Source organism: Trifolium pratense, linkage group LG5 (assembly GCF_020283565.1).
Source record: "Trifolium pratense cultivar HEN17-A07 linkage group LG5, ARS_RC_1.1, whole genome shotgun sequence".
In the NCBI taxonomy this organism is placed as follows: Eukaryota; Viridiplantae; Streptophyta; class Magnoliopsida; order Fabales; family Fabaceae; genus Trifolium; species Trifolium pratense.
The window spans coordinates 1,934,477-1,959,588 of NC_060063.1; the positions used below are offsets into that span (position 1 = coordinate 1,934,477).

Genomic DNA, 25,112 nt, shown 5'->3' on the forward strand with positions numbered 1-25,112 from the left:
CCTCTATAGGTTAAGGGAAAGCCTGAAGATGTTAAGGATGAGTAAAATGTGAAAAGAAGACCTTTGTTAGTTAGGGGAAAGCCTGAAGATGTTAAGGATGGGTAAAAGGTTAAAGGAAGACCTCTCTAAGTTAAGGGAAAGCCTGAAGATGTTAAGGATGGTTAAAAGGTGAAAGGAAGACCTCTTTTTGTTAGGGGAATGCCTGAAGATGTTAAGGATGAGTAAAACGTGAAAGGAAGACCTCTCTAGGTTAGGGGAAAGCCTGAAGATGTTAAGGATGGGTAAAAGGTTAAAGGAAGACCTCTCTAAGTTAGGGTAAAGCCTGAAGATGTTAAGGATGGTTAAAAGGTGAAAGGAACACCTCTATTTGTTATGGGAATGCTTGAAGATGTTAAGGATGGGTAAAACGTGAAAGGAAGACCTCTCTAGGTTAGGGGAAAGCCTGAAGATGTTAAGGATGGGTAAAAGGTTAAAGGAAGACCTCTCTAAGTTAGGGTAAAGCCTGAAGATGTTAAGGATGGTTAAAAGGTGAAAGGAACACCTCTATTTGTTATGGGAATGCTTGAAGATGTTAAGGATGGGTAAAAGGTGAAAGGAATACCTCTATAGGTTAGGGGAAAGCCAGAAGATGTTAAGGACAGGAAAAAGGTGAATGGAATACCTGTGATGGTTAGGGGAAAGCCTGGAGATGGTAAGGATGGGTAAAGGGTTAAAATAAGACCTCTCTTGGTTAGGGGAAAGCCTAAAGATGTTAAGGATGGGTAAAAGGTGAAATGAAGACCACTATAGGTTAGGGGAAAGTCTGAAGATGTTAATGATGAGAAAAAGGTGAAAGAAAGACCTGTGTTGGTTATGGGTAAGCCTGAAGATGTTAAGGATGAGAAAAAGGTGAATGGAAGACCTGTGTTGGTTAGGGTAAAGACTAGAGATGTTAAGGATGGGTAAAAGGTTAAAAGAAGACATCTCTTGGTTAGGGGAAAGCCTGAAGATATTAAGGATGGGTAAAAGGCGAAAGGAAGACATCTATTTGTTAGGGGAAAACCTGAAGATGTTTAGGATGGGTAAAAGGTGATAGGAAGACTGAAGATGTTAAGGATGGGTAAAAGGTTAAAGGAAGACCTCTCTAAGTTTGGGGAAAGCCTGAAGATGTTAAGGATGGGTAAAAGGTTAAAGGAAGTCCTCTCTAAGTTAGGGGAAAGCCTAAAGATGTTAAGGATGGTTAAAAGGCGAAAGGAAGACCTCTATTTGTTAGGGGAATGCCTGAAGATGTTAAGGATGAGTAAAACGTGAAAGGAAGACCTCTCTAGGTTAGGGGAAAGCCTGAAGATGTTAAGGATGGGTAAAAGGTTAAAGGAAGACCCTTGTTGGTTAGGGGAAAGCCTGGAAATGTAAAGGATGAGTAAAAGGTTAAAGGAATACCTCTCTAAGTTAGGGGAAAGCCAGAAGATGTTAAGGATGGGTAAAAGGTTAAAGGAAGATCTCTCTAAGTTAGGGGAAAGCCTGAAGATGTTAAGGATGGTTAAAAGGTGAAAGGAAAACCTCTATTTGTTATGGGAATGCCTGAAGATGTTAAGGATGAGTAAAAGGTGAAAGGAAGACCTCTATAGTTTAGGGGAAAGCCTGAAGATGTTAAGGATGGTTAAAACGTGAAAGGAAGACCTCTATTTGTTAGGAGAATGCCTGAAGATGTTAAGGATGAGTAAAAGGTGAAAGGAAGACCTGTATAGGTTAGGGGAAAACCTGAAGATGTTAAGGATGGGAAAAAGGTGAATGGAAGACCTGTGTTGGTTGGGGGAATGTCTGAAGATGTTAAGGATGAGTAAAAGGTTAAAAGAAGACCTCTCTTGGTTAGGGGAAAGTCTAAAGATGTTAAGGATGGGTAAAAGGTTAAAGGAAGACCTCTCTAAGTTAGGGGAAAGCCTGGAGATGTTAAGGATGGGTAAAAGTTTAAAGGAAGACCTCTCTAAGTTTGGGGAAAGCCTGAAGTTGTTTAGGATGGGTAAAAGGTGAAAGGAAGACCTCTATAGGTTAGGGGAATGTCTGAAAATTTTAAGGATGGGAAAAAATTGAAAGGAAGACCTATGTTGGTTAGGGGAAAGCCTGGAGATGTTAAGGATGAGTAAAAGGTTAAAGGAAGACCTCTCTTGGTTAGGGGAAAGCCTAGAGATGTTAAGGATGGGTAAAAGGAAGACCTCTCTTGGTTAGGGGAAAGCCTAAAGATGTTAAGGATGGGTAAAAGGTGAAATGAAGACCACTATAGGTTAGGGAAAAGTCTGAAGCTGTTAAGGATGAGAGAAAGGTGAAAGGAAGACCTCTATAGGTTAAGGGAAAGCCTGAAGATGTTAAGGATGAGTAAAATGTGAAAAGAAGACCTTTGTTAGTTAGGGGAAAGCCTGAAGATGTTAAGGATGGGTAAAAGGTTAAAGGAAGACCTCTCTAAGTTAAGGGAAAGCCTGAAGATGTTAAGGATGGTTAAAAGGTGAAAGGAAGACCTCTTTTTGTTAGGGGAATGCCTGAAGATGTTAAGGATGAGTAAAACGTGAAAGGAAGACCTCTCTAGGTTAGGGGAAAGCCTGAAGATGTTAAGGATGGGTAAAAGGTTAAAGGAAGACCTCTCTAAGTTAGGGTAAAGCCTGAAGATGTTAAGGATGGTTAAAAGGTGAAAGGAACACCTCTATTTGTTATGGGAATGCTTGAAGATGTTAAGGATGGGTAAAAGGTGAAAGGAATACCTCTATAGGTTAGGGGAAAGCCAGAAGATGTTAAGGATAGGAAAAAGGTGAATGAAATACCTGTGATGGTTAGGGGAAAGCCTGGAGATGGTAAGGATGGGTAAAAGGTTAAAATAAGACCTCTCTTGGTTAGGGGAAAGCCTAAAGATGTTAAGGATGGGTAAAAGGTGAAATGAAGACCACTATAGGTTAGGGGAAAGTCTGAAGATGTTAATGATGAGAAAAAGGTGAAAGAAAGACCTGTGTTGGTTATGGGTAAGCCTGAAGATGTTAAGGATGAGAAAAAGGTGAATGGAAGACCTGTGTTGGTTAGGGTAAAGACTAGAGATGTTAAGGATGGGTAAAAGGTTAAAAGAAGACATCTCTTGGTTAGGGGAAAGCCTGAAGATATTAAGGATGGGTAAAAGGCGAAAGGAAGACATCTATTGGTTAGGGGAAAACCTGAAGATGTTTAGGATGGGTAAAAGGTGATAGGAAGACTGAAGATGTTAAGGATGGGTAAAAGGTTAAAGGAAGACCTCTCTAAGTTTGGGGAAAGCCTGAAGATGTTAAGGATGGGTAAAAGGTTAAAGGAAGTCCTCTCTAAGTTAGGGGAAAGCCTAAAGATGTTAAGGATGGTTAAAAGGCGAAAGGAAGACCTCTATTTGTTAGGGGAATGCCTGAAGATGTTAAGGATGAGTAAAACGTGAAAGGAAGACCTCTCTAGGTTAGGGGAAAGCCTGAAGATGTTAAGGATGGGTAAAAGGTGAAGTAGCAAAGTTTTTCACAAGGAAGGGGGGGTTTGAATTGTGAACCTTTTAAAATTAAACTTAAGTCACAAAATAAATGGTTAGTAATAAAATTAATTTTGTGCTCAGTGAGATCGTTCTAAGAATGATCTGTGCTGTGTAAAAACAGATGCAGAAAATAAAAGTTAAAGGGAAAGAAGATAAACACAAAGAGTTATCCTGGTTCACCCCTAATCTTTGGGTTACGTCCAGTCCCCACCACCTGTGAGTTTGTCCACTAGAATCACTTAAATGTTACAGATCCAAGACTTACACATTCACCTTGATCTTGACCTAAGATCAACAACTTACTAAAGCTCCTAGAGCTTTGAACTTTCCTAGTCAACTTGACCAATCAACAGTCAATCAATAGTCACGTATTGACTTGAGCAATTACAATATGGATAATTTGTTTCTAAGCTTAATTTCAGTCTCACTATAAAAGAGAAGCTTAGATGAAAGCACTCTAAAGAGATTGGAACTCAGATTATGATACAAAAGAGTGACTTAAAAAGGACTTTGAGCTAAAGAGATTGAATGGGATTTATATCACTTGAATTGCTTGAAAACTCTTGCTCTTTCCCTTGGACTTGATTGCCTTTTATAGATGCTTGCTTGAGATTGAAACTTGGCCTTCAAGTATATCAGTTAGAGGGCAAAATAGAGCTGTTACTCAGTGCTCTATCTTCAGCAGACAACTTCTGCATAATGTGCAGATTCTCTGTTCAGTCTTGGAACAGTCTTGATTTCCATTTGGCTTTGATCCATAAGATCCAAATATGTGTGAGCTGTTACCAAGTACATATGAGTTGTTTCTTACTTCCTTCCACTGTCATGTATCAGATATAGCCGTTTGGATGCTCAGAAAAGGACTCATGACAGTTGGAAATGGTTTTGAAAAACTGTGTGCAGGATCAGTCTTGCATCAGTCTTGAAACAGTCTTGACTGCACCAGCCAAAGTGATGAACCTTCATCCTTCCTTCTTTGTGATGTGCAGCTGTTAAATAGCTCTAAGGGCTGATCAGTAGTAGCCTTAGCTTGAGAATAAAACCAGCTGGAATAGTACATGAGGATATAAGACAAAAATGTACTTCTATGACACCACATTGAAGAATGTTCCACTTGTGTACTTTTGCATAAGTACAATACAACTCATAGTTTAAATCTGGTTGTTCCTTTGTGATTGGTCCATGATATTATATCAGATGTATTCATTGGTTGGCCAATACCACAATTGATCAAGCTCATGGTTTTCTTCATGATATGTGACTAGGAAAGCATATACTTAAATTCCATCACATGTTGTTGATCCCAAAAGAGATTATCTCCTGTAGTGATTTGGTCCATAAATCCATTGTAAAGTGCTTATTTGTTTTGTTCTTAGTTGACTTGAAAAACCAGAAAGCACTTATTCCAAAACGTGCTTATTGTCAAAACTGCAGTCTGTCTGCTAAGAATGTTCTTAGAATGGTCTTGAAACAGCTTTGCAGGATTTTTACTTTGCAAGTGGTTTGTTAGAATCTATTTAATCTTATGCCACTCAAAAGCACTTGTTAGATAACAAAATGATCAGAATCATTTAAAATATAATTAAAGATGTTTGTAATCTTTAAAACATCAAAAGTGGATTTTGCCTCAACAAAAGGTTAAAGGAAGACCTCTCTAGGTTACGGGAAAGCCTGAAGATGTTAAGGATGGTTAAAAGGTGAAAAGAAGACCTCTATTTGTTAGGGGAATGCCTGAAGATGTTAAGGATGGGTAAAAGGTGAAAGGAATACCTCTATAGGTTAGGGGAAAGCCTGAAGATGTTAATGATGGGAAAAAGGTGAATGGAATACCTGTGATGGTTAGGGGAAAGCCTGAAGATGTTCAGGATGGGTAAAAGGTTAAAAGAAGACCTATCTTGGTTAGGGGAAAACCTGAAGATATTAAGGATGGGTAAAAGGCGAAAGGAAGACCTCTATTGGTTAGGGGAATAACTGAAGGTGTTAAGGATGGGTAAAAGGTGAAAGGAAGACCTTTGTTGGTTAGGGGAATGCCTGAAGATGTTAAGGATGAGTAAAAGGTGAAAGGAAGACCTCTATAGGTTAGGGGAAAGCTTGAAGATGTTAGGGATGGACACAAGGTGAAAGGAAGACCTTTATAGGTTATGACAAAGCCTGAAGATGTTAAGGATGAGTAAAAGGTGAAAGGAAGACCACTATAGGTTAGGGGAAAGCCTGAAGTTGTTTAGGATGGGTAAAAGGTGAAAGGAAGACCTCTATATGTTAGGGGAAAGTCTGAAAATTTTAAGGATGGGAAAAAAGTGAAAGGAAGACCTATGTTAGTTAGGGGAAAGCCTGAAGATGTTAAGGATGAGTAAAAGGTTAATGGAAGACCTCTTTTGGTTAGGGGAAAACATGGAGATGTTAAGGATGGGTAAAGGGTGAAAGGAAGACCTCTATTGGTTAGGGGAAATCCTGAAGATGATAAGGAGGAGACTTTCCCCTAACCTATAGTGGTCTTCGTTTAACCTTTTACCAATCCTTAACATCTTCAGGCTTTCCCCTAACCAACACAGGTCTTCCTTTCACCTTTTTCTCATCCTTAACATCTTCAGACTTTTCCCTAACCTATAGTGGTCTTCATTTCACCTTTTACCCATCCTTAACTTCTTTAGGCTTTCCCTTAACCAATATAGGTCTTCCTTTCACCTTTTACGCATCCTTAACATCTTCAGGCTTTCCTCTTACATACAAAGGTCTTCCTTTCACCATTCCATCATCCTTAACATTTTCAGGCTTTCGCCTAACCTATAGAAGTCTTCCTTTCATATTTTACCCATCATTAACATCTTGAGGCTTTCCCCTAACCTATAGAGGTATTCCTTTAACCTTTTCACCATCATTAACATCTTCAGGTTTTGCATTAACGTATAGAGGTTTTACTCTCACCTTTTCACAATTCTTAACATTTTCAGACTTTGCCCTAACGTATATTGGTCTTACCCTCGCCTTTTCACCGTCCTTCATAAGCCACCGATATTTTTTTTAACAGTATGATTTTCTAAAAAATAAAAAATATACTATTAAAAAGATAAACGTAGTTTTTTTAAAGAAAAAATAGATTTGTTTTCTAAAAAAACTGGAACAAACGCATACATAACGTCAGCCCCAAAATCATCACCATTTCATTTCCTTTCACTTATTATGCGCAGCGCAGCTCTAAGGGGGAATTGTGGACTATCACTTATTAAATTTAGCAACCTGTGAAGATTTAATAATCACAAAAGGCAGATAAAAACACTTTTGTTGGTGACCTTGCATAATCGGTAGAAACCATGGGAAAGATGAATACCAGAAAATAATACTGCAAAACCAGTAGAAATCAAATTGCATATATTAGTAATACAGAAAAATAGGTCCAAATTCTTACAATATGTGTGTGGCGGTATTACAATTTGTACCCAACATGAGACATAAAATAATTAATAATACTATAAACATGAATAACAGCGTCAATTATGAGAACTTTTCTAAATTTACTATGCAACACTTTCAAGAGCTTCAATGGCCTTTTCAGTTCAGCAGCATTGTTCTCTTGCCAAAATCCAACAGCACCAATTGTTTTGACACTAGTTTCCATCTTCATTGATGAGAATTATTGTTGAATCAACCTTCATAGCCTGCCAAGCCAATGACATTCAGCTAGATTAATAAACAAGTGAACCAAGCACTGAGGGGATAGCTCATTTAGAAGCTTTGTTATGATAAGATTAACATTGAAATGCAGCTCACTGAGGGGGCAGCTCATTTAGAAGCTTTGACCCTTGTCATGAGATTTCATATTTATCTTTAATGTTAGCCTCCTTTCTCATTTGTTCTGAAAATATTTAAGCACTGGAAAAATTAGAGATAATGACTTAAGAAACAACCAACCACTGAAAAGGCAATCAAATATGACAATAAACCAATAAAATGATGAATAAAACATTTGGCTTTGAAAACGTAATATCAAAATCAAAATCATGAGATTACTTATATAAAATCGAAGTTCATTTTTCCAAATAAGAGTCGGTTCCTAAATTTCTTTATCTACTTATTTATAGGTTTATGTTAGTGTTTCATTTATTGCAGTTTCTTTTGCTTTAGCTCTAGATGAGAACTCTTTATGCTAGAAACAATATTTTAAATTGCAGTAGCATTTGTAACTACGACACTTGGGAGGAAAGAAGCATCCATCTGATTTTGTGACCAAGTTAATCTACATTTAGGCACAAGATAAAAATAATAACTCTGCATATAATCTTCAATATGATATATGATATACTCTCTACAATTCTAACATTGCAGTTGGAAAGGTTTGAATACATAAAAGACACAAATGAATAATCTATATATCATAACTGAAGAACATGTACAGAAAACCATTTTAGAAAGTCTTATTTATAAGTCACATAAAGCTAAAGAAAGAAACCAAATGGATACTCACATTGCACTACCTGCTGCAGGGCCAATTACTTTGCATGCTGCATAGCAGTTATGCAAATTCCATTTGCTACACCTCTTTGATGTTGATCATGTTTTCCAAATCAACATGTCATATATCTTGTTGCAACCCCATTACAAAACTGTTTTAAGCGTAGAACCTAAATTAAAACTTTACCACTGCTTTATTTTGCAGAATGAATAAACCAGTAGAAATTATCTCCTATATCCACCAAAAGAACTTTATACATTTAGGCAAGTTCAATGAAGATCAAAATTTTCAATAAAATTAAACCGATCTCTTGATTTTTAACGAGTTTTGATTTATCGAGATAGAGTTTTACTTACAGTGAAAAGTTTCTGCAGAACGGAAGCACTATATATCGATATGCTCAATGTTATATGAATGAAAATAAACTTTGCCGACTCTTACCTCTCGCCTACAATGCCATAAACTGATGACTTTGGTGCAATTAGTCTACATCAATTACCTACCCAAGTCGCAGAGGAAGTTTCTAGAAACCTTTCAACTTCAATGATTTTGTCAACACATCTGCAGCCATACCTTATTTTCACATTGAACCAACTCAATGAGTAATTCTATTTTTTGTTTGAGTAATGATTATAAAATACTAACACAGATTGCATAAATGATGAGTATAAAGGAAGGAGTGTAGTGAAACCAACTCAATGAGTAATTGTATTAGGTAAAATATGAAAATGAGGTGAATCTCCTAGTTCTTGGCTGCAACCCTAGACTTCGCCAACTCTCAATTTGCAATCACCACCAACTCTAATAAAAACAAAAATAACACGATGAATTTAAACAAGAACAAAATTAATAAATAAGATTCAATCTTTTACCTGCTCAGAGATGTAGAGATACTGTCGATGCAAGCCTCAGTTTACAATACGAGATGTTGTTGTTGGAGGACAAATGAGATTTAGGGTTCTAATTTGAATAGAAGAGAGAAAAATTGAAAGCGAGAGAAGAGGAAAAAGTTTAGGGTTCCGAACCAGAAGAAAAGAGAAGAGGGAAAGTGAGTGATGTGAAAACGACGGTGCAGTGGTAGGGAGGAGAGCGGTTAACGGTGCTTCAAGACTGCCGGCGATCGTAGAGGAGAGGGAGGCGGTGGTGGTTGTTATTGACGGTGACTTGGAAAATTGAAAGATGAACAAATCTTGAAAGCCTCGATACAATCAATCCAAAGTAACCATGGTTACTTTTGGAGTGTTAATGATGAGGTTTAAGTGTCGTGGTTCTGTTTTCTTGCCATAATCTTTCGCACCACAAAAATCAAAGAAATCCACGTGGCCGGTTTTCATTGTTGCGTACCGGTGCAGCGAAAAAGGCCTCCTGCACCGGAGAATTTGCCTTTATTTATTGGATCAATTTTATAGATAGAAAAATTTCAATTATTTAAACTTTGAAATTCTAAATACAATAACAATCAGTTTTACGGGCTTAAAATCACTTGGCCCAAAGACAATTGGGTTAAACATATTTCCAACAAGAGACCAAACATCATAATCTAATTCTAGCTTCTCCTTTCAATACTATCGGGTATTTGTTTCATGGATACTACAAATATTCCTCGGAATCCAATGTCACTACAAGAAAAATGAGTTTTAGCTTCAAAATTTTTACCGTCCGCCACGACACGAACACTACTGGCATCTCATTTGAGTCTACTTAACAGACGATACTGTATTTTTATTATTTTAATTTAATATTCAAAGTTAGCGTCTGGAGACGCTATGGAGACTCTATGAAAAAATAAATAACTATTTTTTTTTATTAGTTCATCGAGTTTGCTGAGGCGAACTCTAATAATAATAAAATTAAATAAGAAAAAAACTTTTTTGTTAAGCGCCAAAAAATATCACAAATTTTCACTTTCCCACTTTTATTCATAATCCCTCCGCCGTCGAAGAAGCTTGCAACACTCCTTCAATCTCTTGTCCCGCATCTCTCCTCTCCGTTGCCATCGAAGAACCTCAAAATTACTCGGCTGTTTACCATCGTTTTCACGATTACAAGTAAGTAACTTCATCTCTTCACAAATTTCTGCACTTCATGTTCTTTATAGTTTCTTCCTTAATCTCTTGTTGTTTTAATTTTGAGTTTGTGGATGGTTGGATTCACTAGCCAAAAGGGATTCTTTAAGACCTAAAATTGATTTTTGAGATGTTTTAGGGGTGAAGTAGCGCCCAATTTATGCAAATGTTGTGAGTTCGATCCCTATGTTGCGATTTTGGCTTTTAATAAGCTTGAGATTGCATCAAAACTTTCTCTGATTCAGAAGAAGCTGATTTTGATTTTGCTGACAGTAGAACACCTAGTAAACAATTTGCAATAGCTTCAATTTGGTGGCGTTTTCCATACATCTAAGTTGCTTGAAAATTCGATTCCATCTTCGACACAAACCTTATTGTCTGCACAAGTTTTCGAAGCTAAAAGTAATTCCTCTATGCAATTAGAGTATACCGAGTTGCGAGTTATCTCTATTATTCATAAAGTTCTCTCTATTATTCATAAAGTTCCTCAAAAGATCCAATGCAACTATATGCTGACCTTCGCCGCGGTAAATTGAAGCTTGTTCTGTTTCATAGTTTGGAAAAAAAAATTATGCATAAATTATATTTCTTCTTCTGTTTTATTGAAGGTTGTTTTTATTCTCTTTTAAATTCAAGGTTGTTTTTATTCATGCTTCTCTATTTGCTTGACTTTTGTTGCTAATTTGGATTTAATGTTTGATCAAGACTTGAGATTTGTGTTTTGAATTTTTAATTTATGAATGTTTTATGGATTTTGAGATGTTTATTTAATTTTACATTAATTATATGTATATATAGTATTATTTATGTAATTTAAAAAAATAAATAATGAAATAGCGACCTTCCCGCTACCCGCGATGCCGGTATCCCAGTTTTGGGGCTGGCCGCTCTACTCCGGTATGCGGGATTAACTACTTACTTCACTCTATTTCATATATAATATCATTAATTGTTCAATTCTTTAGTATTTGATCTATTAATATCATGAATTGTTCCTGCATTGAAATCTTGATTTGCTTGCATATTGTGTCGAAACGTTTTACATTATTGGTGCATAATCTTTAAACTCATAAATTTCAATAGTGGCTTGTCAATATTGCTTGATACGTTTTACATTATTGCTTGCAATTATTGATTTGTTCCTTATTGCAGTTTTTCTTGCGCTGAGTGAATTCATAACCAAGGGTGATTTTATCAATTTCATGGAGATGGACAGACCTGACGGCAGGAGTCCCAATCAACTGAGGCCCCTAGCATGCTCTCGTTCTGTCCTCCACCGAGCCCATGGCTCAGCCACATGGGCTCAAGGAGAAACCAAAGTCCTTGCTGCAGTTTACGGACCTAAAGCCGGGACCAAGAAGAATGAAAATCCTGAAAAAGCTTCCATTGAAATTATTTGGAAGCCTAATACAGGACACATTGGTCAAGCCGATAGGGAGCATGAAATGATATTGAAGAAAACTTTCGAAAGCATCTGCATTCGTACCATATATCCCAACACCACCACTTCTATTGTAGTACAGGCAAGTTTCTTACTTCCTTAGCCCTAAACCCTAAACATGGGCTACTTGAATTGAAAAATATTTTATTTGTTTACATGGCCTGTAACATTTAAGGTCTGAACATTCTGTTTCTAATGCAGGTTGTCCATGATGATGGTGCTGTATCCTATTTAAACATTCAATTAAAGATATGATCTATGTATGTAGTAGTAATTGTTCTCTTTAAGGTTTTTATTTGGCAAATCTTCTAATCGTTGCACCATGTCTAATTCAAAATTCATTGTACCATGTGTTTCTTAGGATTCAAAATCTTCAAATCTTTAAATCATTGCACCATGTGTTCCTTAGGATTTTAGTTTCCATTCAAAATTCATTGTTTTTCAATTGGCTAGAAGAAATGAATAGAATTTGTGTTGTTATTCGATTTCTTCAATTTTTTAACTAAGGCTCAATGTCTAATTATTGAAATGGGTGCTTGACATTGAAGAGGCATGTTCTAGATTCTACTTTTTTAGAACTGTGAAGGAACGAAATAGGTTTACCATTACTTCCAGCTTGTTGATGAACTCTAGTTTGGTTTTTTGTTTTTGTTTATCAAGAGCAGTGGAGACCCAAAGATATTAATATTTAATAAATACTCTTTTGGATCTTTTGCTTGTTTTTCTTGACTTAATATGTAGCTTCTTCCATGTGCAATAAACGCAGCATGCGCTGCACTTGTGGATGCTGGAATTCCCCTAAGACATCTTGCTGGTAGTTGAGATTTGTTGGTTATTGTCTTTTAGTTTAGTTAATAAGATTTCAATTTACTAACAAATAGTTATTTCTCTTCCTTGTTTCTGCAGTTGCAATATGTTGTTCTGTAACAGATAATAATTGTATTATATTGGACCCTTCCAAACAAGAAGAGGAGGTTCGTATAAGCTATTTTTGTTCAATTTTAAAACATTATTATTTTCACCTTATGTCTAGTGAACTCGGTCATAATAACTACCCTTTCACGTACTATAAATGTTACTATATCAGCTGTATGATCCTCGTTGATGTTGCAAGTAAAGCTAACTCGTTTACATTTTTGGTTACTTTTTTTTTTGCTTTAGTAAGTTACTTTTACATCCTTTGAGGTTTGATTAGCTTAACTGCTTTCACCGGAAAAGATAAAGAATCTCATTTATTTTTTATGGCAATTTTGCATACTAGAAAGAGATAGATGGCTTCGTAAGTGAGTTGGATGTATATTTACTGTGTTGTTCTCCCGCGATCCTCTCTAGATACTCAGATAGTTAAAACATTTAAATGTTAAATCATTATTTAGCTGTGTAAATGAAGCTAACTAATTGGGTTATGGTGTAAAATTGTGCATCTAATAGACAAAGTGCCTGATCTTAGAAAAAGTTCATGCGAAATTGCTTTGTTTGTATGCTGTAAGGTTTAGTGGAACCCATAAACAAATCATAGTTGTTTCTATCTTCATGCCAAGTAGGATATAAAGTATAAACAAATTCATAAATTGGAGCCTTGCTCCCATTTTGCTTGTATGCAATTCTAATTCAGTGCATTTTTGTTTTCCGGCAGAAAGCGAAAGCATTTGCCTATTTAGTTTTTCCAAATACAACTGTTTCTGTCGTACCAGAGAAATCATTACAGGCGGGCAGTGATCCCATGGCACACGGAATCATCACATCTGTTACTCACGGCGCCATGTCAGGTACTCTGCTTCATTCCCTCAATAAAAATGTTGATGCTAAGTGTTCCGTATGTTTTCCCCCCGGCATTGGTCTAATTCTGTAGCGCATCATTCTATAGAATATGTGCTTATGTAGGTTTAATTTTCTAATAAGTGTTATAATAAATAGTTTTTGTTTAATTTTCTTTTAGTGGATGATTATCTTCATTGCCTAGAACGAGGGCGTGCAACAACTCAAAGGCTGTCTGAATTTTTGAGGAAGAACATGGAGCCAAAATCTACTCGCGAAGCATCTAAAGCTGGGTGATTCCAAACATTTTGAATGTAGTTTACCTGTATCTTATTTTTCCCTTACAAGGGTGAAGAAGATGGAAATTCTTTGTAGCACAATTGTAGCATATTTGCTCCGTGGCCGCTAACTAAGTTTCTAATTAGTTTTGTAGTTCTACATCTTAAAGGGAATTGCTATTACAGTGATTAAGATAAGATTTTATTTATCTGATTATAAAAGTCAAACCGTTCTCTCATGATCTTTTAATTAGGTGGTTTGTTTTGCTGCATAATATGTGTACCGGAGTGCTCACCTTATAAAAATATTACTCCATTACTTAAGTACACAACAACAACCAACCAGTATGAAATACGAATAAACTAGCTACCTTGACAAAAAAACACATGGATTATTCTGAGGATTCAATGTTGGGTATCATTCTGATTTAAAGGTATCTCATTTACAATTTGCAGATGATACATCGATTGTGGGAGATAAATGTTGGTGTGTCCAGATTAAAAATGAACTTTCGTAAACGTTTGGTGTTAATGTGAACACTTCTTGGTTGAAAGAAGCGATCAGTATGCTAAATTATAAATGTGGATCACTTTCGTCTAAATATCTTGGCCTTTCAATTGGAGGTGATTCGAGCAGAAAACCATTTTGGTCCCCTTTAATTGATAAGATCACTACAACATTTTGTCTCTAACAACAGATGAAAAATTGTTGCCAAAACAAAAAAAGCGTTGCCTAAGAGAATAGGGGTCGTGTTTTAGGTGTCTTCTATGCGAGTGTTGTCTATTGTCTGAGGCGACGTTTCTTCTTGCTCTTTGGCGGCATTTTGTAAAACATCGCCTAAACTCTAGGAAAAGAGGACGTTTTTCTTGGTATCTTAGGTGACGTTTTTCACATGTTGAAATATCTTGCAACGATTTCAAAACGTCCCCTAAAAGTGGTACCGTGAGAATGTGGTAGTCGATGAATGTGTTGGGGAGTCTGGGTTAATGCAAGGGAAACAATGAGTCAATCCTCTTAAAATTGAGTATGTGAGCCTTCTTAATACACTCCTTCGCGCCTAACACTGTTCGGCTTGGTGCGCGGATATAAGTGGTGGATGTCCTTATAGCGGGTGGTCCAACTAATCTTGGAGAAGCTCTGATACCATCTTAAAATTGTAAGTTGGGCCAAATCAACCCTGCAAAAATCGATCTGTAAGGTGAGGATTGCCCTTATAAACCCTTGTTCGGGCCAACTGACATTCGATGTGAGACTTCTTAACAAATGCTTCAAGACTACAAGAGAGGGAGACGCCACATCTCCATTCAAAACATTTAGGCGTTAGGTATATGGGCCATGTCCTTTATATATCTAACATTCTTCCCATTCGTAATTATTGTGGAACTTAACCACTTACACTTGAAATTCAATAGAATGTTAGCCAATATCGAGAAAATATAGTGGCAAATAGAATCAAACAATACTTAACCTACAAGTAACCTATTAAAATTGAAGTTATAATTCAAAATCATCATCATCATCATACTATTGAAAATATTCAAACTCTTTTGAGCCATCTATATAGTTCTTTCCATTGCAATCATTCTAAGATGGATGTTAGCCAATATTAGGAAAATAGGGTAAAAAGAATATCAAATTAAACAATACTTAACCTACAAGTAACCTTATAGTTTCAAATCATCATTTTGTTGATATGATCCAAACCCTATTGTAACATCTATATAGTTCTTTACATTGCACTCATTGGTATCATATATAGAAAAGGAAGGGTAAATAGGGAATGTGTTGAAAAGTTTTCTTTTTTGTGTCAACACTCCGGTTTCTAGGAGAAGAATATACTAGTAATCCAGAGTTCAGTCGATCTATAACTAAAGTCTGGTAAAAAATTGTTTTACAGATGAGTGTTTCCATCACTTTTCAAATAAAAAAGGCAAGCAAGATATCTGTTTTAGATTTGGAAATTGGAACCATCTTTTTCATCAAGTTTTGTCAATTCTTAAATCATCTTATGGCACACCAACACAACAATACTTACATAATTCTAAAGGCAAAAAATCCATGCCTTTAAATATGTTAAGTACAAACCAACATGATTTCATATTAATATCTAATACTTGCTTGATTTTTAGCAGAGTTTCTCAGTGCTGCTGCTGAAGAAGCTGGATTGATGGCCTTTCTTATCTTAGAAACATTCCAAGCAGTATTAGCAGCATGTCCTGCAGTAGCAAATACATGCTCTGTAGCTTCCCCTGCTTCTTCCCCATACCTATATAAGCAAATCATACTCTTGTTAACTTTGATCTACTATTCAATTTTGTGATGTTCACTCATTTTTATTCATTTGGTTGATATCGAATTAAAGTAATTAAAATCATATTCTAAGAACCAAACTGAACAATTCAATCGGTTGAACCACAAACCAGCACGGTCTATGGTTCAATTATTTGAGCTGTTCAAATGTGGTTTGTTGAAGCAGCTTAAAGTCATTGAACCATGACCCTGAGGTTTTGTCGGTCCGATTTTTAAAATGATGAAGTAAAGTTAATTTTATTAGTTGACTTAAATTGCATCAATTTAAAGATCATACTTTAACATTTGAAACAAAAAAGTATATGTAAGCTCCCCTAAGGACGGGTGGTTCAAGAGAACTCAAGTTCATTCTTGGAAGGAATAATTTTTTGTCAGACTTTACTTATCTCTCGGCCTGATTTCGGATTACCAAGGGGCCTTCCCCTAGGAACCGAACATTAAGGTCAAGATAGTCATCTGAGTTGAGTATAGTTCATTTAAACACATAAATTGGCAGTAATGTAGTACTTTTTACCTGTTAGACACCATTCTGGTTGCAGCTTGAGAGGTGGCAGAAAGAGTTTGCTTTTCAGCAGCTTCTGCAGCTTCAAAAACCTTATCTGTGGCATTAAAAAGATAATACAATAATCAAGTTGAAAAGCTACCATATAAATAAAATAATATATTGAAACCATGTAATTGCTAGTCTTATGAAATGTGATGAAGCACGTACAAAGGCGCGGTCATCATACATGACACTGACACATAGACAACGGTAATAATTTGTGAAATTAGAAGTCAATATCATGTCAGGCACCAAACACACCTTCAATCTAAAGTGTCAGTGATTCGGTGCTACATTGTTAAGAACTTTAAAATTGGTTTTATGAGAAGTTTTACTTACTGACTGCATCAAGGGAAGCCAACAAAACCTCTCCTGGGAGCATCTTAAGGAATGCCTGTCCTGGTTGAGATTTAAGGACAGGAGTCATCAATGATCCACTCACTATTCCAACACCATTAAGTAATGATTTTGATAACTTTTCTGTCATATTTGTCAGCTTTCTCACACTATATTTCAAACAAATGAAAAATTAATTAGAGTTAATTTATGATTTCTAGAATATAATCAATAACATTAATTTTGATGCACTATCAGCATAAAACTTTTTAGCCTATGTTTCACGATGGATACGTCAGAATCACTGTGATATCAAACATATGCTTAAACAATTAACCAATTACAAACCATCGTTTGTATGACTTTAAGATAAGTTTTGAATACCGTATAAGGTTTTCATTCATTCGGTTGTTCTTTGTGGCACCAGAAGTTTTGTTGCTCATACTTTCTCTGACCATGCCACCATTTTTGTTATCTGTAGCACTATTTAGGATGGTTTGTCCTCCTTTTTGAACCTGATTTCAAAACAACTTTTAGAGAATCAATGCTTTAACTAATGCTTACTTTTCAAACAAAGAGGATAAAGCCCTTATGTTATAAAGAGCTTATGAAAATACCTTATGACATGTCCATAAATTGTTTTTAACTTATTTTCATAAACGCTTCTATGATGAGCACTTATGTTATAAGCGTTTAATTAAGGGCTGTTTGGAATATTAGAGCTTATTTACAAGCATAAGTACTTGTAAGATTATTTGAAAAAGCTTATGAAAACAACTTATTACATATCCATAAGTTGTTTTCAGCTTATTTCCATAAGCTTTCTAGGATATCTTATGAAAAGAACTTATAACTTATATGAAAAGAAATCGAATTTATTTTATCATTTTATCAAAAAAAAAAAATATAGTTTATACATAAGCATTATATGATAAGTCTTTTTGTTATAACATATAAGTTTTTAGATAAGGGCTTTTTGGATTATTATAGCTTATCTACAAGCATAAGCACTTGTAAGACTATTTGAAAGAGCTTATAAAAACAACTTATGACAAGTTCATAAGTTCTTTTTGGCTTATTTCCACAAGCTTATGAAAACAACTAATAGCTTATTTCCACAAGCTTATGAAAAGAAATCGAATTTTATTTTATCTTCTTATCAACAAGGAAAAATATACGTAAGTACTTATATGATAAACGTTTAATTAAGTTGTTTATCTGAACCTGGTTGGTGTAAGCATTACTACACATGAAGATACCCTTAACAATCTGACCAGTTCCACCAGCAATAGCTTTAGCAAGAAAATGATTATAATTTTCAACAGATGGAGCAAACTCTTCCCAATCAAGATCACTCTTCTTCTTAGTCAATTTCAAATCAGAAAAGCAAGAGTGTTCCTTAAGAAACGAATCAACCAAAGCCATGCTACCATAAAATTGTTGTGGAAAAGTAACACCATAGCTAAGTGGTTCACCATCTTTCACAGCCAATGAAAAAAGATAATGAAGAGAATCAACTTTCACAACTGGTTCATCTTTTGTTAAAGGAAATTGAACATTGTTTCCTATTTTGATGATTGTTGCTAAAGAAACATTTTCGTCGACTATTTTAATGATCATGAATGTTCCTTGAGTAAGTTCATGTGCTTCTCCTTCGTCCATAAGATAAACTTTACATCCTGGAATTTGTATAAGAATTTCTTGTCTTAGAGTTTTTGGTTTTGTTGAGAATTCCACAGAAGAAGCCATAGGAATCATGGAGTTTTTTTTCTCCATTGGTGGCATAGTTTTTGAACCACGGAAGCAACAACCCATGTTTGGTTTTGATGTGTGTTTTTTTTGGGACCAATTGGAATTTGAATTGAGATAGAGATAGTAGGGAAAGTTTATGCTTTGTATATATTCTTAGATTTGTTCTGTTCCTTCTGATTGGTGATTAATCAATATGATGGATCGTACTCAAGTTCTATCTCAACTGTCGAATTGTTAAGAAGTTTCATATCGATTGCGATATGATCTGAATATATATTTATAAAGTAGGCAACCCTCACCATACAAGCGGATTTTGTAGGGTTAAGTTAGACTCAACTCTCAATTCTAAGATGATAACAGAGCCTCTTTCACAATCTGTTGGACCGCCTGCAATTAGGTTTTTGATGTGGATGTCCACCATTTATATCCGCGTCCCAAGCCCATAGTGCTGAGAGCGAGGGGATGTTCAGAAGTCTCACACCAGTTGCGAGATGACTTGAATATACTTTTATAAAGTAGAGGTAATCTTTACCATACAAGCCGATTTTGTATGGTTGAATTAGACTCAACTCCCAATTCTAAGAAACACCTTCACTCAAATTCTTACAGTTGTGTGTGTGAGTTTAGCTGACGTTTGTCACTTCGTCTACCGACAAAAAAAATATGGTATCAAAGTATATTGTTTGTGTGGAAAATGGAAATGGAATGTGTGAGAAATTTGAGAGCTTGTTGAACAATCTGCATTAGCATCAAAGTTAGGGTGACTGACAGGAAATACTTTATGGAGAATGTTAACTTGTGCCCTTAAGGGCACATGTTAAGAAGATAAATGTGGAAAAAATTTATTGAACTTGTGGTGTATTCAATTCTCTAAACATTAAATGTTTTCTATCATTAAATGCTCTATTTCTATTTTTAGGTAGCTTAACATGTGCCCTTAGGGCACAAGTTAACATAACCCTTTAATGTGAAATAATAGGAGTCTAATCATATTTCATTTTGTAATAAGAAGTTAGGAACCAAGTAATATTGTTTATTAGTAGTAAGATGGTTTTGGATAGAGATGTGTGATGTGGAATCTTTAGATTAAAGTGTTTTAGGCCATTATTCTGGTGTTGCGCGCTTCTAATATTTCTCGAATTTCTTTACAATGATAAATTATATTTTTTTGGTACATACAATGATAAATTATAATTTAGCATATTGTACCAAAAAATATTGTATTTTCAATTTAACTTCTACAATTTATTTTTAGTCTTGAATTTATTGTTCAATATAATTTCCTTTTTTTTTTTGGTAGAAAATGTTCAATATAATTTCCTTTAACATAAATTTATTCAAACATATTACATTCAACTAATATTTTTTATTATACTCAATTTTACATAATCAATTCATTTAAAATCAATTTTTTTTATCGCAGTACCAAACACAAATTAAATCAGTCTTTTATTTCTAAAATGAGGGTATGTGTTGAAATTTTCATACGGCATAAATTGTGTCCTTACTTTTTTGCTTTTGCATGGTGTGCATGCATATAGAAGAATGGTATGTAATCAATTGTTAACATTTTTTGGGTGGATAAATCAAATGGTTTGAATTAAGGGTGAAAGAAGTTAAAAAATAAAAGTATAGGTTTCATTCAAGTTTTGGCGAGGTAAAAAAACTAACACCAACCAGTAAGCACTAACTTTAGTGGTTTACAAAAAAATCGTTAACATTTCGTTGCTCCTTTAATGCTGAAGAGTGGGAAACGTGTTCAAGTGCCGATTATTTTTCTATTCTTTCTGCCTTCATTGATGAATGTGTAAATTGGCAAATTCTTAACTACCCATTTCTTGGAATTGGGTAGAGTGACCAATTTGAGTTGTCATCAATCATAACCATCTATTTTTCATTCATTATTTATATCATAATAACATGTAGTTTACAAAACTAGTACTCTAAAATAGTATAATTGCAAAAACACCCACTAAATTTTAACACTAATTTTTTCTATTCAATTGAAAGAGAAAGAAATAGCAGCAAGCATATGGTGAAACATACGAGAGAAATAATGGTGAAATAAACCATATTGAGAACAAAATCTCATTCTAAGAGTTTCAATCTGATTAGTCCCAATAACCTTCTTCTTCTTCATGTTTCCAAATGAACTTCTTTATTTTTTTTAACTAAACTAAACCATTTTTGTTTTTTTTATTTGTCAATTTTTCGAATCTTAATTTTCAACAAAATGGAGTGAAAACTGATATGGCTTTGGTAGAGCACGATTTTACGAATCTGATGCCATAAGTTTCGTGTTTTTTGGACCATAACTAACAGTTTTAAAACTAAAATGAAACAGTTTGGTTCGGTTCATGATTATCAGTTTGGTTCGGTTCGGTTATCTTAATGGTTAAGTTCTTTTTAGTCAAAAGTTAGTTATAGTTTGATTCAGAACCATAAAACCAAACCATTTTAACAGTTTGGTTCGGTTCGGTTTGAAAAACAAACAGTTCAATTCGGTTCGGTTATTATGAATTTTGAAAACAGTTTGGTTCAGTTCGATTCGGTTTTCCTTAAAAACCGAACCATGCCCACCCGTATACATACCTTTATTCTGCAATGAAAATTTCGTTGGCATAAGTTTATTTATAGGCAACACAAGTTTTATTTTGGAAAAATATACATGATTACAGTCTTATCTTGGAATTTAATTTCTTAAATTTGCAAATTATTTTCAAATGTGCTGCAGGTTTGGGTGAAAAAAACCCGAACCCAATGAGTGTGGGCATGAGTGTTGTTTTGCCACCCGAACAACCTTTGAGTTTGAGTTTGAGTTTAGGTTTGGGTGATGATTTCAGGTGTGGGTTTGGTAAGTGTCAAACTCACACCCACAGGCGCCCGTTGCCATCCCTAATTGTAGGAAGATATACATGCCTTTATTCTGCCATGAAAATTTCTTAGGCATAAGTTTATTTTTAGGCAACACAAGTTTTATTTTGGAAAAATATACATGTGTACAGTCTCGTTTGGATTGATTTATTTTTGAGCTTATGCGAAATAATTTATGCAAATAAATAAGTTTTCAAGGTTGTTAATGTAAAAACAGCTTATAAAAATACAACTTTTATTAGTGAAAACTTATGAATTAACATAAAAGTTTATTTATTTGCATAAGTTATTTCCATAAGCTAAAAAAAAGTCAAATCCAAACGGGTCCTAAATAAGTTGGTATATTTGTCGAATTCTAATTTTTTTCTTTCAAAATTCATAACATAGGAACCAAAATTAATAATAAAAAAAAAACTTAATAGATCAAAGTAAAATTTTAAAAACCAAAAATATAATTTAACCTTAAAAAAAAAACTTAAGGGATCAAAGTAAAATTTAAGAGAAATTTAGGAAAATATGTTCCGAAGTGTTTTCTAAAATTTTTACTAAAAAAAATTCGGAAAACGTTTTTCGAATTTTTCTGTGCGAAACATGAAATTCAGGGGTGGATAGAGAATTTTTCTGTTTCCGAGGCCCATTTGAGCCCAAATGAATCTCCTCATCATGACTGTGTAGTGTTCTTACTTGTCGTGACTCACAACAACAACTCATTCCCCATTGATGAATCAACAATAATTCGTCACACATTTTCCTAACGTTCTTTTCTTTCTTCTTTTTCTTCATGTTTGGTCAGTAAAATATTACTTGATTCTCTCTCTCTGTAATTTTTACTTGTTATTATTATGAATATGATGATTGAATATACCCTTTACTTGTTTTTGGTTTTTCAGATTGAAGAATTAAGCTTCAAAGTTTCCAACTTTACCAATGGTATTGCTAATTGCACTTGCATTGATTCTTGGTCTCTTCGTTGCTTTTCTTCTTTTCAACCCAAGAAACCACAAATCTGGTTGGTCCCTTCTTGTTTCACACTCTTCTGATTTTATTTCATTTATTATATTAATGATGTGATTATGCTAAGATTTTAATATTTGGGTATTCATTTATGTGATGTGATTTGTTTCCATCATTATCAGGACATAAGGGTAAAGCTGATTCCAGCTCAAACAATGATAAGGTATTTATTCATTGCATAGCTAAGCTTTTTTTTTTCTTACTGTGAAATGTGCTATTTCATTGATGATCTATGAAGCACGGACACAGACATGGACACCGGACAAGACACAGACACTGACACATCAACACGAAAGTGGCAGTGTTTGACACTGGGACACGCCTAATCTGAAAAATGTTGGTGCTTCATATTAAGTTGAATATGGTGATTTCTATTGTGTTACTATTTTGTTTTTTACCATGGAATAGAATTATTTGTTGAACTACATTTTGGATCATGGTAAAAGTGAAACTAACTAATTTGTGTTGCCGATTTAGTAGTTGAAAATTTGAAATGGTAGGTGTTAGACAAAATGGTCTCTCACGTTAATGAACTTTCAAAACGATCCCTCAAGTTTAATTTAGTCCCTAAATTATCATGAAGCGACTATTGTGATAGAAGATTTTAAATTTCAGTGATCATTTTGAAATTTTATTGATATGAGAAACCAAATTGATCGATCTCTACAGCTTTAAAGACTCAATTGGTAATTCACACTTTATTTGTTTATCATAGTTGTGTTGTATTCTAGAATTTGTTGTATGCCCACCTTGTACCATTCCGAACCATATTGTATCCAGATGTGTGTCTCGTCTTTTGTTCGCGCTTTCTAAGACCTACATGAGATTTCTATTCAACAATAGAGATTATTGAGAAAGTGTGTCAAAAAGAACGTTTGTTGGTAGCAGTCTCCTTAATGACAGATGGTTTGGTCTTTTTGATAGACTTGTTTTTTGTTTCAGTTGAGCAAAATCTAAAACCAAAGGCATGACTTATAGGACACCTTCAAATCAGCTTTATCATAATGATGAGATTGAATGCTTGAGGATTAGAACTCTACCATTTTCAAATTTAGGGTTGCTAGGGGAAGTAACTTTGGGACAGTTATTGTGTAGAACCTCACTTATTGAGTGGACCTACCATCTTTTTCAGCTTACACTTGCCTAATGTAAGATAGGATCCTCCTCACATTTAGAAGGAAAACTATCACTCTTTTTTCTAATATTATGTAGCACTGACACTTCAAATTGAAAGTGTGTCTGGTGTTTGCATCCGACACGATACTGACACATGTGGTTACATTCAATTATTCCATTTTCTCAAATTATTATCAGTGTTGACATGTCAGTGTTAGTATAGTGTTTGTGTTTCATAGTATGAGCCTGAAGATAGTTTCATAACATGACCTTAAGCTTCATTTCAGACGACTACCAATGATGATATAGTTCACTCACTTCACTGGTCTAAAAGTAAATGTGTGAATGAAGCTTAAATACTTGTGAAAATAATTGCTGTTACCTTTTGCCTAGAAGTAATTTTACATAGGGAAAGTTGTCTCAACCTTGATTTGTGAACTTTCTAATCATGCTATAAATTTTTTTTATCCGATTGTTATCATATAATAAACACTGTATTTTGCTTGCAGACATCAAAATCCTATAAGAAAACTGAAGTAACATTGCATAACAAAAGAACAGATTGCTGGATAATCATCAAGAACAGGGTATACGATGTTACTTCATATGTGGAGGAACATCCAGGTGGTGACGCCATTCTAGCACATGCTGGAGATGATTCAACTGAAGGATTTTTCGGGTATGCATACATTCCTTACACCGTGTTTGTGATGAAGAAACAACTTGAACCGTTTTCAGTTGAACATAGTCCAATTTAGTAGTTAGCACATAACTTATATTATAAACTTCGTTAAATGGTATATTAATTGTATGTTAATTTTAAAAGGCAACAGTGATATTCCTTTTTAAAAAAGCTTAATCTCATGATTGGTCGTTTCTCTTTCTGCATTTGTATTTACCGCTCTGTATGTACTTGTTTGGGCAATTAAGTCCATAATCCTGCCTTTATTAATAACTTCTCTACCTCTTATTGTCGCTTTTTACCTTTACATTGCAGGCCACAGCATGCAACTCGAGTCTTTGACATGATTGAGGACTTTTACATTGGAGACTTGGAGCAATAGCTAATACTATGTTTGGATTTCCATTGCAAACTTATGTTTGAGTCCAAAAGTACGTTTGCCTCAAAAAAAAAAAAACTCTAAAAGATTTTGGATTCATTTGTACTCTTGCGGTTTCTAAGTGGCGGTGGCTGGTTTGTAACGTTCAAGAAATTTGTGATTTCACAATTCCAATATTCTATTTCCGGTTGCGCTTCATTTTTGCACTCATTCTCTGATCATTTATCTTCACTAGACAGTAGTTAAGGTCATACTGTTTGAAGTCAAAGGGTAATCCTGTCATTTCCAAGTGCTTCATTGTGAACATATGATTATCCAGGTAATAGCATGTCTTGTCTTATATTTGTTTAAATTTTGGATTCATCAGAGAATATTATGCGTAACAGAAGAATTGAATCATAAAATTGAATGTGAAACATGTTAGTACACTTAACCATTATATGTACAATTAGAGGTTCTTGATTGTTATACATGAATTACATAACCGAATTTTTACAAATTACAAAATTTTATACAAGATGAATCGCCATATCGCTTGAAACATAGCGATAAAAAAATATGTAACTAGGATTCTACCTAACTACAGAAGCTAGACAGAATTTG

At 34.7% G+C, this 25,112-nt stretch overlaps 3 protein-coding genes and 1 long non-coding RNA gene across 6 annotated transcripts; 2 read left to right on the forward strand and 2 right to left on the reverse strand.

Moving 5' to 3' along the window:
• Nucleotides 1-6,860: 6,860 nt before the first annotated feature.
• LOC123884446 lies at nt 6,861-8,976 on the reverse strand. Of its 3 annotated transcripts, none has more exons than XR_006800774.1 (4): nt 8,831-8,976; nt 7,971-8,759; nt 7,277-7,361; nt 6,861-7,164 (listed from the first exon to the last, which is right to left on the reverse strand). It is a non-coding gene; the product is annotated as an uncharacterized LOC123884446 (long non-coding RNA). The 3 variants fall into 3 exon arrangements; XR_006800775.1 differs by having other exon boundaries at nt 7,260-7,361; XR_006800773.1 differs by having other exon boundaries at nt 6,861-7,361.
• Nucleotides 8,977-9,088: 112 nt separating this feature from the next.
• On the forward strand, nt 9,089-13,655 carry LOC123884445 (exosome complex exonuclease RRP46 homolog). The gene is made up of 7 exons (XM_045933543.1): nt 9,089-10,006; nt 11,177-11,547; nt 11,667-11,687; nt 12,207-12,279; nt 12,372-12,439; nt 13,102-13,234; nt 13,405-13,655. Exons 2-7 carry the CDS (start codon nt 11,227-11,229, stop codon nt 13,518-13,520), a joined length of 732 nt encoding a protein of 243 aa, XP_045789499.1. The 5' UTR covers nt 9,089-10,006; nt 11,177-11,226; the 3' UTR covers nt 13,521-13,655.
• A 1,793-nt stretch (nt 13,656-15,448) lies between these two features.
• On the reverse strand, nt 15,449-18,578 carry LOC123887126 (senescence/dehydration-associated protein At4g35985, chloroplastic-like). Its single transcript, XM_045936415.1, has 5 exons — nt 17,917-18,578; nt 17,077-17,207; nt 16,696-16,862; nt 16,327-16,411; nt 15,449-15,768 (listed from the first exon to the last, which is right to left on the reverse strand). Exons 1-5 carry the CDS (start codon nt 18,505-18,507, stop codon nt 15,603-15,605), a joined length of 1,140 nt encoding a protein of 379 aa, XP_045792371.1. The 5' UTR covers nt 18,508-18,578; the 3' UTR covers nt 15,449-15,602.
• A 3,405-nt stretch (nt 18,579-21,983) lies between these two features.
• On the forward strand, nt 21,984-24,707 carry LOC123885837 (cytochrome B5-like protein). The gene is made up of 5 exons (XM_045935167.1): nt 21,984-22,106; nt 22,209-22,327; nt 22,455-22,495; nt 23,958-24,127; nt 24,446-24,707. Exons 2-5 carry the CDS (start codon nt 22,246-22,248, stop codon nt 24,510-24,512), a joined length of 360 nt encoding a protein of 119 aa, XP_045791123.1. The 5' UTR covers nt 21,984-22,106; nt 22,209-22,245; the 3' UTR covers nt 24,513-24,707.
• The last annotated feature ends 405 nt before the right edge of the window (nt 24,708-25,112 follow it).

What these genes read in the sequence shown, in the direction of transcription:
- LOC123884445 (XM_045933543.1), top strand. Translation starts at nt 11,227, where the DNA reads ATGGAGATGGACAGACCTGACGGCAGGAGTCCCAATCAACTGAGGCCC. An exon ending in TTGTCCATGATGATGGTGCT is followed by an intron (nt 11,688 to 12,206) that starts GTATCCTATTTA and finishes CTTAATATGTAG; the next exon opens with CTTCTTCCATGTGCAATAAA. An exon ending in TCCCCTAAGACATCTTGCTG is followed by an intron (nt 12,280 to 12,371) that starts GTAGTTGAGATT and finishes TTGTTTCTGCAG; the next exon opens with TTGCAATATGTTGTTCTGTA.
- LOC123887126 (XM_045936415.1), bottom strand. Translation starts at nt 18,507, where the DNA reads ATGGGTTGTTGCTTCCGTGGTTCAAAAACTATGCCACCAATGGAGAAA. An exon ending in GTAATGCTTACACCAACCAG is followed by an intron (nt 17,208 to 17,916) that starts GTTCAGATAAAC and finishes TTTTGAAATCAG; the next exon opens with GTTCAAAAAGGAGGACAAAC. An exon ending in ACCAGAATGGTGTCTAACAG is followed by an intron (nt 15,769 to 16,326) that starts GTAAAAAGTACT and finishes TTGCTTATATAG; the next exon opens with GTATGGGGAAGAAGCAGGGG.
- LOC123885837 (XM_045935167.1), top strand. Translation starts at nt 22,246, where the DNA reads ATGGTATTGCTAATTGCACTTGCATTGATTCTTGGTCTCTTCGTTGCT. An exon ending in CCAGCTCAAACAATGATAAG is followed by an intron (nt 22,496 to 23,957) that starts GTATTTATTCAT and finishes TTTTGCTTGCAG; the next exon opens with ACATCAAAATCCTATAAGAA. An exon ending in TCAACTGAAGGATTTTTCGG is followed by an intron (nt 24,128 to 24,445) that starts GTATGCATACAT and finishes TTTACATTGCAG; the next exon opens with GCCACAGCATGCAACTCGAG.